The sequence below is a fragment of the Heloderma suspectum genome, chromosome 3 (genome assembly GCF_057233095.1).
Source record: "Heloderma suspectum isolate Gila_16-S chromosome 3, 16-S_ref, whole genome shotgun sequence".
Lineage (NCBI taxonomy): Eukaryota > Metazoa > Chordata > Lepidosauria > Squamata > Helodermatidae > Heloderma > Heloderma suspectum.
This window is the reverse complement of record NC_139460.1, coordinates 15,460,766-15,477,445: the sequence shown is the minus strand read 5'-3', so window position 1 is coordinate 15,477,445 and position 16,680 is coordinate 15,460,766. Positions and strand designations below refer to the sequence as shown.

Below are 16,680 nucleotides of genomic sequence, written 5' to 3'. Positions count from 1 at the left end.
ACGCAGAGAGATTTATTGTGCCACCCAGCTTTGTAGACTAGAGGTCACTTTATCAGATGCATAAGTATGTATTTTTTATTTCTTTGGCAGCTGAGGTTAGCGCTTGATGGTTCCAATCACGCAGCCTCTAGTTGAAGAAAACTTACACACGCAATAAATCTGCTAGGCATGAAGTTGCCACAAGGCTCTTTTTCTGTAAAGGCAGAGATTAATATACATGCAATTAAAGTAATCAGAGGACCTACTGTAACCTTTATAAATGATGCAATTACCTCTTAGATTGATAAGAAACCTTTATTGGCAACGTAACTGTGGCTAGTTAGTGGAATCATGGCACTCTTCCATCAATAGAAGAGCAGAGAAAGCTATTGCAGGGGGGCACTCGTGTATTAGCTAACTTACTAAAATAATTTAGGAGAGTCCTAAATGGAGAAAAGACTGCTTGGAAAACTAGTATTCATTTCCCACATACTGGAATATAACAAAAATTTAGGAAAATGTGACAAACACGAAAAGATGTATAGACTAAAGCAAACTTCCCCAACTAGTGCCCTTCAAATGTGCTGGACTACAACTCCCAGCATCCCCCAGCCAGGGGGCACATGGGCATAGGTTCAAATGGATCTGCAGTGGCAACTCTGCAACACCTATTTCCACAACTTTAAATTGGCAATGACTGCCAGATTTCTTTATTGCCAGACAATCCTTGAAAGCGAAGCCCAATAAAGGCTAGTGGTCACTATGCGACAGGCCCCTAGAATGGTTTCTCAGGCAAGAAGTTAGGCTGAAGCCCAGGCAAGAGAAGGCTCAATATCTATGACCCCCAACATGCAAATAAATATATGCCATACATGCTATGCCATAGAAATACATGTGGCATGTAGGGCAGAGGAAAGATACATGATTCACCAGAAGCATATGGTGAGTTAACAACAGATTACTGTTGAAGGTGACTGGGTGGTTAAAATACAGATATCATCCAAGTTAATCACATCTACTAAGACAAAATTACCTGAATAACTATTTACAGCTTATTTAAAAGAGGCACAGGGTTCTGACAAAATTTTATGTTGCAATTTGGTATGCATAAGTGTGTCCGATTATAAAGCACTATAGAAGAGCTTTTTGCTTGTTGACACAATTGAAATGGTTTTGTGTCCATTCCATCAGAAGAAAAAATGACAATGACTACTTTTTAGGGCTTTAATTTTAAACGAAGTCGCAAAAATATTACAAAAGTTGCTTTTTCCTCCTTCCACTCAAACTTCAAATCAATCCATCAATCCAAATTTTCTTGAGTAGGCTCAGTTTTCTGCATCTTTTAAGTTGTGACCCTGCTGCTGGAGGACGTTTCAAAGAACTTGACTCAAGATTATGTTTTCCAAAAGAAAGGATTCTGAGCTAGCCGTCTTTGGAAAATCTCATACCTGGGAGAAAAAGGAAAATGAACAGTTTACCTTACAGCCACTGTGTTGAGTTTCGTGGGGGATCACAAATTAATGGCCTGCCTTGTGGTAAAGCCTAGAGAGCTATAGAGAACATATGAAACAGCTGCTCTTGAAGCTTCATTAACTGCCAGTAGGGATCAATGTTTAATTGATTAATTGGTTAGATTAACTTATTTTTAAGTTTTTTTTATCAACTAAAGTGCCACATTAATTGGTCAGCAGATTTTAAATTGTTTATATAATGTTTAACACAAATGTTAACAAAAACTGCAAATGGCAAGTGTTTATCTTATGAGGCATTCCCATGTGTGTGCGTGTGTGTGTGTGTGTATGTTCGTGTGTGAGAGAGAGAGAGAGAGGACTTATTTGAAGGCTATCAGATTCATATATTTCCCCCTCAAAGACTGTTTAGAAGCTGCAGTTAATCCAGACCATGGCTTTCAAATAAGTCCACAAAGGATACGAGCCCATAAAATGTTTACTAACGCAATTGCCCATCCATATCTAACTTAATTTGTGGCCAAAATACCAAAAAATGGTAGCAACCTTTGTAAATTGTGCCTCCTCACCTGGAGGCAAGTCAGATTTGCCATAGATAACCAAGCCAGTGGCTATTTACAAGAGTGGTCTAAAGAGATTAAGTACTCTTAGGGCACAATCCTATGCAAGTTTAGACAGAAAAAGGTCATAAATTCCCAGCATCCCTCCAGCCAGCCATGCTGGCTGGGTCATGTTGGGAATTGTAGGACATTTTTCTGTCTAACCATGCATAGGATTGCACTCTTATTTGGACACTGCATACAGTCAGGGCCAGCAATATTGGAACAAGGTAACTGTTTTGGCAGTTGGCCTCTGTACATCACCACACTGAAGTTGAAAGGAAACACACCCAGATGGGAGCAAAGTCAGGACTTTCAGCTGTAATTCAAAGGGTTTGACAAAAGTGGGGCACTAACCATTCAGGAAGTATAGCCAATGGCATACACACACACCCATCATTGGTGGCTCATAAGTAATGGAACAAACCAACATCATTTCAAGCTTAAGGGTCACCTTTAATACCTGGATGAAAATCCTTTGCAGTCAATGACTATCTGAAGTCTGGAACCCATGGACATGACCAAATGCTGAGTTTCCTCCCTCAAGATGCTTTGCCAGACCTTTACTGTAGCTACCTTCAGCTGCTGCTTGTTTGTGGGTCTTTCAGCCTTCAGTCTTGTCTTCAGTAAGTGAAAAGCGTGCTCTATTGGGTTGAGATCAGGTAACTGACTTGGCCATTGAAGAACATCCCACTTCTTTGCCTGGAGAAACTCTGGGGTAGCTTTTGCTGTATGTTTTGGGCCATTATCCATCTGCAATATCAAGCGGCATCCTATCAGTTGGGCAGCATTCGGCTGAATGAGCAGAAAGTATAGCCCTATACACTTCAGAATTCATCCTGCTGCTTTTATCAGCAGTCAGGTCATCAATAAACACCAGTGACCCAGCTCCATTGGCAGCCATACATGCCCATGCCATAACACTGCCTTCACCATGTTTGACAGATGATGTGGTATACTTTGGATCATGAGCTGTTCCTTTCCTTCTCCATACTTTTCTCTTCCCATCATTCTGGTACAAGTTAATCTTGGTTTTATCAGTCCAAAGAATCTTATTACAGAACTGGGCAGGCTTTTTAGGTGTTTGCTGGTGAAGGCTAATCCAGCCTTTCTGTTCTTGAGCGTTACCAGTGGTTTGCACCTTGTTGTGAAGCCTCTGTATTTACATTCATGAAGCTGTCTCTTGACTGTAGATGTTGACAATGTCATGCCTACCTCTACAAGAGTGTTCTTGACCTGGCTAGATGTTGTGAAAAGGTTCCTCTTCATCATGAGCAGAATTCTGCGGTCATCCACCTTAGTTGTCTCCGTGGTCTTCCAGGCCTTTTGCTGTTGCTGAGCTTGCAGTTAATTCCTTCTTTTTCAGGATGTTCCAGATTGTTGTACTGGCCACTCCCACTGTTTTTGCTATCTTCTCTGATAGGTTTACTTTGTTTCCTCAGCCTAATGATGGCTTCCTTCACTCACACGGACACCTCTTTGGACCTTATGTTGGGAGTTCCGGTGAACAGCTACCAAATGCAAATGTAATACTCAGAACCACCTCCAGGCCTTTTATTTGCTTGATTGGTCATGGGGTGCCCAGGAAACAGGCCACACCTGGCCATGCAGCTGCTTGTCAGCCGTTCATTCCATTACTTATGAGCCCCCAACGATGGGGGGGATGTATGCCACTGGCTGTCCTTCCTGAATGGTTAGTGCCCCACTTTTGTCAAACCCCTTGAATTACAGCTGAAAGTCCTGACTTCACTCCCATCTGGGTGTGTTTCCTTCCAACTTCAATGTGGTGGTGTACAGAGGCCAACTGCTAAAATAGTTATCCTTGTTCCAATATTTCTGGCCCTGACTGTATATTCAACTATTGCTACCTAACAAGGCAATTCTTACAGTCATGAGCAAATTCCAATATTGCAGCTACTGGTATAATCCAATGTTGCTGAAAAGACATTTCTGTCCTCCCCTTGCCCCTCCCCACCCTTCAACTTACCATTTCAGAGCTACATTTGCAGGAATGAAAGCTTCAGATGGGTTGGGTGTCATTTGGGCCTGAGTGATAGCGAAGGATGAAGCGAAGTTATAAAAATTGTCTAACATCTTTTGAGTGAACTGAAATACAAAAAAAAAAAAAAAAGGATTTCATGTACATAACTGTACATACAAAATCATCTCCATCAACACTTCTGGATTGACACATGGTACGGTGGCGTGCACTATTTTGGAGGAGAAACAATCATTTTACAGGTAAGGTCCGAATGAAAACATGCTAATATACTGCATGAAAACTCAAGAGTTGAATGGCTGTGTGAGCAGAAGGCAGCCCATAGCATAGCAGGGTTGGAAGGGCCTACAAGGCCATCGAGTCCAACCCCCTGCTCAATGCAGGAATCCAAGTCACAGAATCCCTGACAGATGGCTGTCCAGCCTCGTCTTGAATGCCTCCAGTGTGGGAGAGCCCACCACCTCCCTAAGGAATTGGTTCCATTGTCGCATTGCTTCAACAGTCAGGATGTTTTTCCTGATGTTCAGCCGGAATCTGGCTTCCCGTAACTCGAGCCCATTATTCCATGTCCTGCACTGTGGCATGATCAAGAAGAGATCCTGGCCTTCCTCTCTGCGACAACCTTTCAAGTACTTGAAGAACGCTATCCTATCTCCCCTCAGTCTTCTCTTCTCAAGGCTAAACATGCTCAGTTCTTTCAGTCTGTCCTCATAGGGCTTTGTTCCCAGTTCCCTGATCATGCAAACCATCATTCTCTTTCCCTCCTTCCTGCAGCCCCCTGTGCCACCAAAAAATTATCCAGAGGGTCAGAGAGAACACTTGAACATTGGGGGTGTATCATATGGGGCTGCAGTGCGAGGGGGAGAATCACTCAAACCTAGGTGGAGGGATCTTGCACCAGCAGACCTCCTGCTGGTGCAATATCCCTCCACCCGATTTCAGGCAATTCTCCCTTCACACTGCAGCTCCATATGACAAAGCACCCACTGTTCAGGAGGACTCTCCCGACCATCTAGAGAGGGTTTTTGGAGGGCACGGGAGGGGAAAAGGAAAGATTGGTTGTATGAGCTGCCTTTTGCTCACACTACCATTGGAAACTGCCCTCAGAAAATCAGAACAGTGATTAGTGTCTGCAGTTTCTACATAGTGCTCCCCTGATCCATCACTCCTGCTGCCTCATGGCTAGCTTCAGTAAAGGTTTCAGGACAGCAGAAGACTACTTCCAGCCAAGTCAGACTGGGGGGTGGGGTGGGGTGGGGTGGGGAGGGGAGAGTAAACAGTTACGAAAACTGGGGAAGTGAAACAGAGAGAAGCCCCAAAACCAAAGAAGTGCGAGTGCTTTCTGAGCTTGGTTGTCATTCCCAAAGGGAGGTTTTATGGTGTATTTCATCACTACAAGTTGTGTTTAGGTTTGTAACATTAGCTTGGAAGCAGGGTATAAATCAGAGGGGGATGTTTCTAGACAGTTATCTATCTACATATATAGTTGCATATATAGTTGCAAAGCAGAGCCCCATAATGTTCTTGTAAACTGCCACCAGTTCTCAAAGTTATAAGAGAGAAGATGAGTTTATACGTTCATTTTTTGACAGAGTTTAACCATGGTGATAGAAATGAGAGCGCCTCTGGAATCAGTTAATGATGGAAAAGCTCACTCATCAAATTAAGGGACAGGACAAACTAGAAATGCTTCTATGCTACTTGGTATCCTTTTCTAGAATTACACTCAACACTCATTGCAGACTCACGCTCCACTTGATAAATATAAAGCTGTGCTGACTTGTTGAAATGCCTTTAAAGTTCCTGCAATTTTTAATGGTATATCAGTCCCCAAAGATCATTTTATATGCGAAGGATGGTTTTCCAAGTCATAAATGTTATGTTACTTATGTGAATCTGCATCTGGCATGATTATATTGTTAAAAAACCTAAAGAGTTGCTGTTATTTTAAATCTAAGTAAATGTATACACCATGTCGTGAAAGAGGAGGATTTAGCCATTCAAGTTTCAGTTGCTCAATATACATGGTATGCATGCATTGGCTTGGATGCTAAGGCAAGTGAATGGAAGGAAAGATTCCCATCCCCTCCTCCCCACTGCAGCTGCCAGAACACCCTGAAATGGCTCTCCGGGAGTGGGGTGGGGGCTTCTGAACAACAATTCCTCCCTTCCCCAGCAGCTCCCACGCCCCATCCCACATTGTCCAGGAGCCACGCCACCCTATCCCTGAGAGGCTTTTCAAGGAGTGCAGGTAGCCGCAGCAGATAGGATAGAATGAGAAACCTTGTTTTTGTGAATTTCTGCTCATATATTTTAGGGATCCAAGCCAATAACTGCAGAAGAACTGGAGAAATGGCTAGAAAGCTTTTTTTAAAAATGAACTCCTAACTCACACTTAGATGGGTAGATGTTCCACTGTAATTGTTCTCAAACATTCTATCTTTAGGAAACCCTTTCTATGACTGCATTGCAGAAGATTTTGGGAAGTGTTTTAGGGGGCAGACTCAGTTCCCATTAGGCCTTGCTGTTATTCTGGGTAAACCAGAACTGTGCCCTAGATTAGAACACACCCAACATTCCTTTAAAGCTGCAAGTTACAAAGGGAAGATCAGGAGAAATGAGCAAGCTGTTTTTTCAGGGACACTTATTCACCATTATTGACCTTTTCATTGAGGAACCCCAAGATTCCCCAGAACAGAGTTTGACAAGTGCTCCTCCAATGAATGGCAAGTTTGTTAATGTACCACTTGTCTTCACTGTATCACGTTCAATACTTCAAGGCCCATTAATGAAGACTGCTGTGCCAGTAACTACTGGAATCAAAATGGCTTCCCAATTACCTCTGTGAATGAATTGACTGATGATACAGCAGCACTTGCTACAGGAGTTTGCTGAGCCAAGAGTTCCAGCAGCTCCACAGAAACCCCAATCTGGGCAACAGATGGCATTTGGGGGATATTCATGGCTCCAAACGGATGTTGGCTGCCTTTCCCTAGAAGAGACATCACAGGTGGCCTGATGCATCAGCCCTTGTCTCAACACAAGCACAATTTTGAGCACGCTCCAGATTTACGCAAGACTTTTTGAAATAAGCAGCAGCTACCCTATCACCATTATGAAACAGAACACAGCCCTACAACAACAAATAATGATATTTTAAAAGCATGATGTTTCAAAATCACGATCTCTAGCAACATGTAAGGGGATGCAGTGGAAGGAACAAATCGAAGCTGCTGTAACAAAGGATTATCTGTTCAAATGCAAGGAGAATATATTAGACCTTCTTCTTGCTTCTGCTGATTGCTTGATGGAAATAAAACTTGTTTCTAAACATTGCACAGGGTATACTACATTATGTAGTAGTCTCTTTCTCCCCCCTGTAATATGTGATGCTACAAAACACACAGCATGACATCATTACACTTCGGGGTTCCCCATATCACTTCACAGAGCTACTGCTTGAGGGAATGAAGCTTGATGACATCACACATTTTGAAGCATCACATAGTACAGGGGAGAGGGGTATGAGGAGATGTGGGGTTGCTAACAGCTACCATCATGTAGTTCCAGACTTATAGCAGTACATGGTTCTTTAATACTATGTGAAAGGGTTACCAGATTTATCAACTAGAAGATACCTCATAATAATAATAATAAATTAACTAATGTTATACCCGCATTTCCAGCACTGAAGGGAGCATACAATGAAAAATAATTAAACGTACTTAACAGATTAGTACCATGGAGATGAACCACAAGTATAGGGCTCCAGAGACAAAAAACAGGGGCCATATTTTGAATTGAGTAAGGGCTGAAGGGCCAGCAACAGTGGCTCTAACTGCTGACTCAATTCCATAGGAGTTGAGACACAGGCAAAAGGCTTTTTATCTCCCTCCCCCTCAACTCCAGTTAGAATCCTCTCCTTATGGGCCTCAGCTGTTGGCTCCCATGACACAAGACACAAGAAAGGAACATAAAGCCTCCTTTTATGCCAAAGCTTCCTTTGCTAAATAGGCAAACAGAGGAATGGGTTAAAGAGCCCTTTGCTTCTGTCTTGGAGCAAAGAGTTAGGAACAAGGGATATACTGTGCTGTGGACCACATGGCAAGGGCTGTGAAGGCTGAACTGAACTCCTGGCCACCAGTTGCACATCCCTACAGCAGTGGTGGGGTACCTGTGACCCTCCAGATGTTGGACCACAAAACTCATCATCCCTGACCACTTGGCCATGCTGGCTGGGGCTGATGCAAGCTGGAGTCCAAGAACATCTGGAGGGACCACAGGTTCCCTAACCCTGCCCTACACTAACCCCTTCAATAGTTGCATTCACTTTACTTACCAGATTTTAGACCAGAAATCTTGAAGATGGCACTTGGTTTTTCATTTGTGACGAAACCCAGGAGCTGCCACACTGCCACCCCATTCTCATCAGGATAGCAGAAGTAGACAGATCCACCCATGCCCTCTGGAAAGGGCATGGTCCCCAGCATGAAGACCACCACATGGTTGACGCTTTCATAGTCCGGCAAGTCAAACACGAACTTATCTTCTGCCACCTGCTGTGCAGCTGTTTGAACCTACGAAATAAATGCAGGAATGAAATATGGATTTGAACTGCCAACACACCCCAAATCGCACCACCAGCTGCGGCAGAATCAAAATTACTTCCAGAAAGGAAGAAAAATCTACTTTAACCATACAGAAAGCCAAACGCAACTTTAGGGACACTGTGCAGAAAAAGATTAAATGGAGACATACCCTTGTTCTAATCAGCTCGGATGTACACTACACTCGGCACGGTGGCAGCAGAGTGCCTTACTCTCCTCGTGTTCTCAAGTGCTTAAACACGATACAGAGGAGACCACCAAAAAGATGTGGCTGTTGACCACACAGCTGATACTGCTCTGAACAGCTTAAATAAGAAATACGATATGGGTCTTAGACTGGGCTGTCATATGATTCTAAAAAGGTAGTTAATTAATCATATGGGTCTTAATCAATTGGGGTGCAATCCTGTAATGTCCACACGCAATGCTTGTAAGTCTCCGAACTCAGAGCATCCATTGCAGAGTGGGAGGAGTGACGGAGGCAATCATCATCTCCGCTGCTCCTCCCACTCTGCATTTTAGCTAGACGGGCTTTTTTACCCATCTAGATGGAGCATATCAGAGGGGAAGGTAAGGAGACTGGAGACTCCTTGAGATAACTCGCATTCCAGCCACTCCAGTCCACTCTTCTCCCACTGACATGATCCCTTTATCCCCTCTCCAAGGTCACTTTTGCGACCTTGGAGGAGGCTAGAGCAGGGCGGGAAATGCAGATTCCCGGTTATGAGGATGGAGCATGGATTTCTGGCTCTGAGTCAGAGCAGTGTCTCAAACCTCAGATCCAGGAATCTGAAATATCCTACAACACCCGCCCCCCATGCTGTCTTAGGGGCCATAGGATTGCTCCCCCAAATTGATTAAAAAGGCAAATGAGAAAAATCAGTAGTCCCGAAGATGGAAGCATCACCACAGGTATGATCTCAGAAGAGGCATTACTCCTCTCTCAAACAGGAGGTAATGCCCCAAATTAAGATGGGGCTTGCCACCTGCAGTTTTTAAAAGTAGTTGTATTTAAAAATACTTGGTTTTATTATGTATTTTATTTGTTTACCTATTTAAATGCTTTCACAAAATGGCTTATAATAAACTAATGAATACCAGTAATATTAAATTTTAAATCGATATCAATCATTACACAAATTCATAAAAGCAATCTAACAATAATAATAAAAACTAAGCGGCAACAATAGTTAAAAATTACACCCAGCACAACAATTAATAAAAAGCAAATTAACCTAATAGTAGTAGTAATATAAAACAACAACACAGTACTTTGATTAAAAGTAGACTAGAATAAGAAACCCCTTCATGGATCACTGCCTTGTTGTGGCGAAGGGGCTTGCGTAACTCAGTGAAGCCATAAGCTATGCCGTGCAGGGCCACCCAAGACGGACAGGTCATGGCAGAGAGTTCTGACAAAATGTGGTCCACTGGAGAAGCAAATGGCAACCCACACCAGTATTCTTGCCAAGAAAACCCCATGGAACATATCACAAGGCTAAAAGAGATGACGCCGGAAGATGAGCCCCTCAGGTCGGAAGGTGTCCAATATACTACTGGGGAAGAGCAGAGGGTATTTCCAAGTAGCGCCAGAAAGAGTGAAGCGGCTGGGCCAAACCCGAAAGGACACTCAGCTGTGGATGTGTCTGGTGGTGAAAAGAAAATCCGATGCTGTAAAGAACAATATTGTTTAGGAACCTGGAATGTCAGATCAATGAATCAAGGTAAGCTAGAGGTGGTCAAACATGAGATGGCAAGATTGAACATCGACAACTTGGGAATCAGCAAACTAAAATGGACAGGCATGGGTGAATTTAATTCAGGTGACCATCATATCTACTACTGTGGGCAAGAATCCCTTAGAAGAAATGGAGTAGCACTCATAGTCAACAAAAGGGTGGGAAAAGCAGTACTGGGGTACAATCTTAAAAACGATAGAATGATCTCAGTACAAATCCAAGGCAAACCATTCAACATCACAGTAATTCAAGTCTATGCCCCAACCACTGATGCCGAAGAAGCTGAGGTTGATCGGTTCTATGAAGACCTACAACACCTTCTAGAACTAACACCAAAAAGAGATGTCCTCTTCATCATAGGGGATTGGAATGCTAAAGTAGGAAGTCAAGAAATCACCGGGATAACAGGCAAGCATGGCCTTGGTGTACAAAATGAAGCAGGACAAAAGCTAATAGAGTTTTGCCAAGAGAACACGCTGATCATAGCAAACACTCTTTTCCAACAGCACAAGAGGTGACTCTACACATGGACATCACCAGATGGTCAATATCGAAGTAAGATTGATTATGTCCTTTGCAGTCAATGATGGAGAAGCTCCATACAGTCAGTCAAAACAAGACCTGGAGCTGACTGTGGCTCAGATCATGAGCTTCTTGTTGCAAAATTTCGGCTTAAATTGAAGAATGTAGGGAAAACCACTAAACCATTCAGGTATGACCTAAATCATATCCCTGATGAATATACAGTGGAGGTGACGAATAGATTTCAGGGATTAGACCTGATAGACAGAGTGCCTGAGGAACTATGGACGGAGGTCCGTAACATTGTTCAGGAGGCAGCAACGAAATCCATACCAAAGAAAAAGAAATGCAAGAAAGCAAAGTGGCTGTCTGATGAGGCTTTACAAGTGGCTGAAGAAAGAAAGGAAGCGAAAAGCAAGTGAGAAAGGGGAAGATATATCCAACTGAATGCAGAGTTCCAGAGAATAGCAAGGAGAGACAAGAAGGCCTTCTTAAATGAACAATGCAAAGAAATCGAGGAAAACAACAGAATGGGAAAGACTAGAGATCTCTTCAAGAAAATCGGAGATATGAAGGGAACGTTTTGTGCAAAGACAGGCATGATCAAGGACAAAGAAGGCAGGGACCTAACAGAAGCAGATGAGATTAAGAAGAGGTGGAAAGAATACACAGAAGAACTATACAAGAAAGATCTGAATGTCCCTGATAGCCATGATAGTGCGGTCACTGAACGTGAGCCGGACATCCTAGGCAGTGAAATCAAGTGGGCCTTAGGAAGCATTAGTAACAACAAAGCTAGCGGAGATGACAGTATTCCAGCTGAGCGATTTAAAATCCTAAAAGATGATGCTGTTAAAGTGCTGCACTCAATATGCCAACAAATTTGGAACACTCAACAGTGGCCACAAGACTGGAAAAAGTCAGTTTACATTCCAATTCCAAAGAAGGGCAACAACAAAGAGTGTTCAAACTACTGCACAATTGCGCTCCTTTCACATGCCAGCAAGGTGATGCTCAAAATCCTACAAGCTAGGCTTCAGCAGTATGCGAACCGAGAACTACCGGAAGTACAAGCTGGGTTTTGAAGAGGCAGAGGAACTAGAGATCAAATCACCAACGTTCGCTGGATCATGGAGAAAGCAAGAGAATTCCAGAAAAACGTCTATTTCTGCTTCATTGACTACGCTAAAGCCTTTGATTGTGTGGATCACAACAAACTGTGGCAAATTCTTAAAGTGATGGGAGTACCAGACCCCCTTACCTGTCTCCTGAGAAACCTGTACGAGGGTCAAGAAGCAACAGTAAGAACCAGACATGGAACAACTGAGTGGTTCAAAATTGGGAAAGGACTACGACAAGGCTGCATATTGTCACCCTGCTTATTTAACTTATATGCAGAGTACATCATGAGAAACGCCAGGTTGGATGAATCACAGGTCGGAATTAATATTGCCGGGAGAATTATCAACAACCTCCGATATGCAGACGATACCACCCTAACGGCAGAAACCGAAGAGGATCTAAAGAGCCTCTTGTTGAGGGTGAAAGAGGAGAGTGCAAAAGCTGGTTTGAAACTCAACATTAAAAAAACGAAGATCATGGCATCTGGACCCATCACTTCCTGGCATATAGAAGGGAAAGAAATGGAAGCAGTGACAGATTTTACTTTCTTGGGCTCCAAGATCACCGCAGACGGTGACTGTAGCCATGAAATTAAAAGACGCTTGCTCCTTGGGAGGAAAGCTATGGCAAACCTAGACAGCATTGTAAGAAGCAGAGACATCACCTTGCCGACAAAGGTCCGTCTAATCAAAGCTATGGTTTTCCCAGTAGTAACGTATGGCTGTGAGAGCTGGACTATAAGGAAGGCTGAGCGCGGAGGAATTGATGCTTTCGAACTGTGGTGCTGGAGAAGACTCTTATGAGTCCCCTGGACTGCAAGGAAGTCAAATCAGTCCATCCTAAAGGAACTCAACCCTGAGCGCTCATTGGAAGGACAGATACTGAAGCTGAAGATCAAATATTTTGGCCACCTAATGCGAAGAGAAAACTCTCTGGAAAAGATCCTGATGCTGGGAAAGACTGAAGGCAAAAGGAGAAGGGGACTTCAGAGGATGAGATGGCTACATAGCATCACCGATGCAATGAAGATGAACTTGAGCACACTCTGGGAGAGAGCGCAGGACAGGAAGGCCTGGCGTGCTATGGTCCATGGGGTCACGAAGAGGCGGACACGACTGAACGACTGAACAACAAAGAATAAGAAAACATAATAAAGAACAGGTCATGCATACATCCTATGGGAGGCAGTTCCAAAGAGTTCAGTGGGACTGCCACTGAAAGCCTGTCTCTACTGCCTGCCAGTTTTATAGATCTTGATGACAGCCCTATGAGAAATGTAAAAATATGCTGTCCAGTTAATTGGGAGCACCTGTTTCCCATTGATCAAAACATTTTAAATCAATTCATATAACTGATTTAAGCATTGCAGGCCTAGTTTTATGCAATTAGTTTCATAGGTGGCTCACAGGGCCATTCCTGCCCTAGCCTTTAGGGCAGAAGAGAGATTTCCTAACATTGCTGCATAGTTATACTAAACAAACCACAACATGACATGCTAGCCATCTCTGTTATGTCAATTATCTCCCCAAAAGATTATAATGCAATTTGCCTTAAATATGCAAGATGTGAGCAGTCAATTTGCCAGGGAGGCAACAACAAAGGCCTGGGAGATGGTTGTTGTTGTTCAGTCGTTAAGTCGTGTCCGACTCTTCGTGACCCCAAGGACCATAGCACGCCAGGCCTTCCTGTCCTGCGCTCTCTCCCGAGTGTGCTCAAGTTCATATTCACTGCATCGGTGATGCTATCTAGCCATCTCATCCTCTGCCGTCCCCTTCTCCTTTTGCCTTCAATCTTTCCCAGCATCAGGGTCTTTTCCAGTGACTTTTTTCTTCGCATTAGGTGGCCAAAATATTTAAGCTTCAGCGTCAGTATCTGTCCTTCCAATGAGCAGTCAGGGTTGATTTCCTTTAGGATGGACTGATTTGACCTCCTAGCAGTCCAGGGGACTCGTAAGAGTCTTCTCCAGCACCACAGTTTGAGGAGATGGTGGGGGAGTAGAAATGACAACTGGAAATGTTAAAGTGTGTGAAAGGAAGCCAGATGTCCACTGAAAGCACTGGACACATCTGGCATGGGAAATGAAGATCATGAAAATTAAACTGAATAACTGTTAGAGCCAGTTTACACATGGCTTGGGTGTGCAGAAAATACCAGTACTGGGGTGTGAGCCTTGACCTCACAGGCTCTGTCCCACCACAAGTATGCATTTTAATGTGAACCAGTGTCTCCACATGTACATGCTTATGGGAGTAACCCCAGGCGTGTAACATTTCTCCACCAGGAAATCCCGTAAGTTTGACTTCTTTCTATAGGCATTTACTTGCATTGTCTCAATTTACAATAACGGTTATAAGTGTTGTGGGAATTTCTGGAACCACGATACTCATACCCTTCCACATGTATAATGCACACACATCTGGGACCACATGAAAACAAGCCCTTTGTGCAAGCAAGCTTTTAACAAAGCGTCATAAATTCACTGTGGATGAAGTGAGAGGAACAGTCAGGTACATGGGTACTAAACACACACAAAATTCTACAGTCGACGACCTTAAGGGAGCTGGGGGTGGCGACGGCCGACAGGAAGCTCTGGCGTGGGCTGGTCCATGAAGTCACGAAGAGTCGGAAGCAACTGACCGGATAAACAACAACAAACAGCAGGGGTAGGCAAGTCAGTGCCCTCCAGATGTATTGCACACCACGATCCCAGACCACTGACCACGTTTGCTGGAGTTTATGGGAGTTGTCCCCTTCATGGATCACTGCCTTGTTGTGGCGAAGGGGCTTGCATAACTCAGTGAAGCCATAAGTTATGCCGTGCAGGGCCACCCAAGACGGGCAGGTCATGGCGCAGAGTTCTGACAAAATCTGGTCCACTGGAGAAGGAAATGGACCACATTTTGGTCCACTCCAGTATTTGGACCACTCCAGTATTCTTGCCAAGAAAACCCCATGGAACGTATCACAAGGCTGAAAGAGATGACGCCGTTAGATGAGCCCCTCAGGTCGGAAGGTGTAAGGAGAAGGGGATGGCAGAGGATGAACTTGAGCACGCTCCGGGAAAGAGCGCAGGACTGGAAGGCCTGGCGTGCTGTGGTCCATGGGGTCACGAAGAGTCGGACACGACTGAACAACAACAATGGGAGTTGTCGTCCAAAGCATCTGGAGGACGCCAGCTTGCCTACCCCTGGGCTGCATGTCGCCATGTAGAAATTCAGCAGGTGTTACCTTTCCCCATCAAGAACACGCAGCAATGGGGAAGGGCCTCCACCTGCGGCATTTCTACCCGCCCCACAGCTGCTGACGGCACAAAGCCTCTCTGGGGGGAAGGTCGCGGTCGCGTGCGTCCCTTCAGCGTCCAACTGTCCCCGCTGGAGCGCCTCCCCCCGCCCCGCCCCTGGATTCAACTATCTGGGCGTATAACCTGACCGGCCTATTAATATATGGACAATGATGTGTAAGTTGTGGAATGAGCCCCCCTGATACCTGTTGCGCCCCCACAGGCCTAGACATCCCCCTCCCCAGTCTGCGCTCCCTTGAAGGGGCCCATGGAAGCCCCCAAGAGCCTCCCCCAACCCGCCCTGGCCTGGCAGGTTACCATGGAAACCAACCCCCCCAGCCACCCCTCGCGCATCGGCCGCCACACGCCCCAAGGGCCCACCCCGGCCTCTCGTTTCCATGGTGACCCCTCCCCTCCGTTTCCATAGAGACCCAACGCCAAGGGGCCCGCCCAGTCCATCCTCCGCGGCCAAGCGCGGGCGCCACTCACCAGCCTCCCGGCAACCAAACAGCCAAACATGGCGGCGGCGGCGGCACCCCGGGCGCGGCTCCTCCGAGGCGGGCCTCTCTGGAAAGCACAGTCCGCCCAGGCGAACGCCCCAGCGCCCCTCCGTGACGCCCCCTCCCCGCGCCAAGGAAGCACATCCGGGGCAGGCGGAAGAAAAGGATTCCTACGAGCTCAGGCAGGCATTCCTGTGGAGATTTCCCGCCGCCGCCTGAGGGGGGGGGGAAAGGACCACGTGTCCCAGCATGCAGCGCGCGACGGCCAGGGTCGTTTGTGAACGAAGCGGCGCCCATGGGCGCCGAACGGCCTGTTGGGAAATGTAGTCTTTGGCTTGTATCTAAGGTCGGGAAGGTTGAGAGACGCGTGGGAGCATATAGAGGTAGGAAAGTAGAGGAGCTTAGCGTGATTAAACTTCCGGTATAAAATTGAGCCTGGTTTCTCTACCAACGCCCAATGCGAAGTAGAGGGACTCTCCGTAGAGATGCCAAGTCACTAGGAAGGGTACGTCACTGTAGTTCCCCCCTCTCTCTAGTAGAGCCTCGCAGCAATGTGTTTTTTTCGGATGGCAAAGGCTTCCTCTCTCACAAGATGGAATTCTTTTGCTGCTGTACCAGGCTCTGATGACATAGGAGCATGCAAGCTTTCAGGTTTTACAGAACTCTTCAGGCGCAACAAAAGGCATGAGCACAGCACTCTTGAGCACGTAACTACTTTTTCTGCCCAGTTAGGATTTCTCCACTCCAGCCCTACAACAGGTGTGTTGAACTTCTTTCAGACTGAGGGCCAAACTCCATTTCGGAGAGTCTCTCAGAGGGCGGGCGGGGGTGAAGGCAAAAGGCCAAAAATACCAGCATATTGTA

The 16,680-nt window shown here is 45.3% G+C and overlaps 1 protein-coding gene across 1 annotated transcript; it reads right to left on the bottom strand.

Annotated features, from left to right (window-relative positions):
* Positions 1–1,189: 1,189 nt before the first annotated feature.
* On the bottom strand, positions 1,190–15,948 carry HIKESHI (heat shock protein nuclear import factor hikeshi). The gene is made up of 5 exons (XM_084842525.1): positions 15,806–15,948; positions 8,386–8,623; positions 6,887–7,038; positions 4,035–4,153; positions 1,190–1,427 (listed from the first exon to the last, which is right to left on the bottom strand). The coding sequence occupies exons 1-5, from the start codon at positions 15,833–15,835 to the stop codon at positions 1,373–1,375; spliced, it is 594 nt and encodes a 197-aa protein (XP_084698651.1). The 5' UTR covers positions 15,836–15,948; the 3' UTR covers positions 1,190–1,372.
* Positions 15,949–16,680: the final 732 nt, after the last annotated feature.

Bases quoted from the DNA above. Each gene is read 5' to 3' on its own strand.
- HIKESHI (XM_084842525.1), bottom strand. From the start codon at position 15,835: ATGTTTGGCTGTTTGGTTGCCGGGAGGCTG. The intron at 8,624-15,805 runs GTGAGTGGCGCC...TTTATTTCGTAG, and splicing joins GTTTGGTTGCCGGGAGGCTG to GTTCAAACAGCTGCACAGCA. The intron at 4,154-6,886 runs GTAATTGGGAAG...TTTGTATTTCAG, and splicing joins CAGTCAATTCATTCACAGAG to TTCACTCAAAAGATGTTAGA.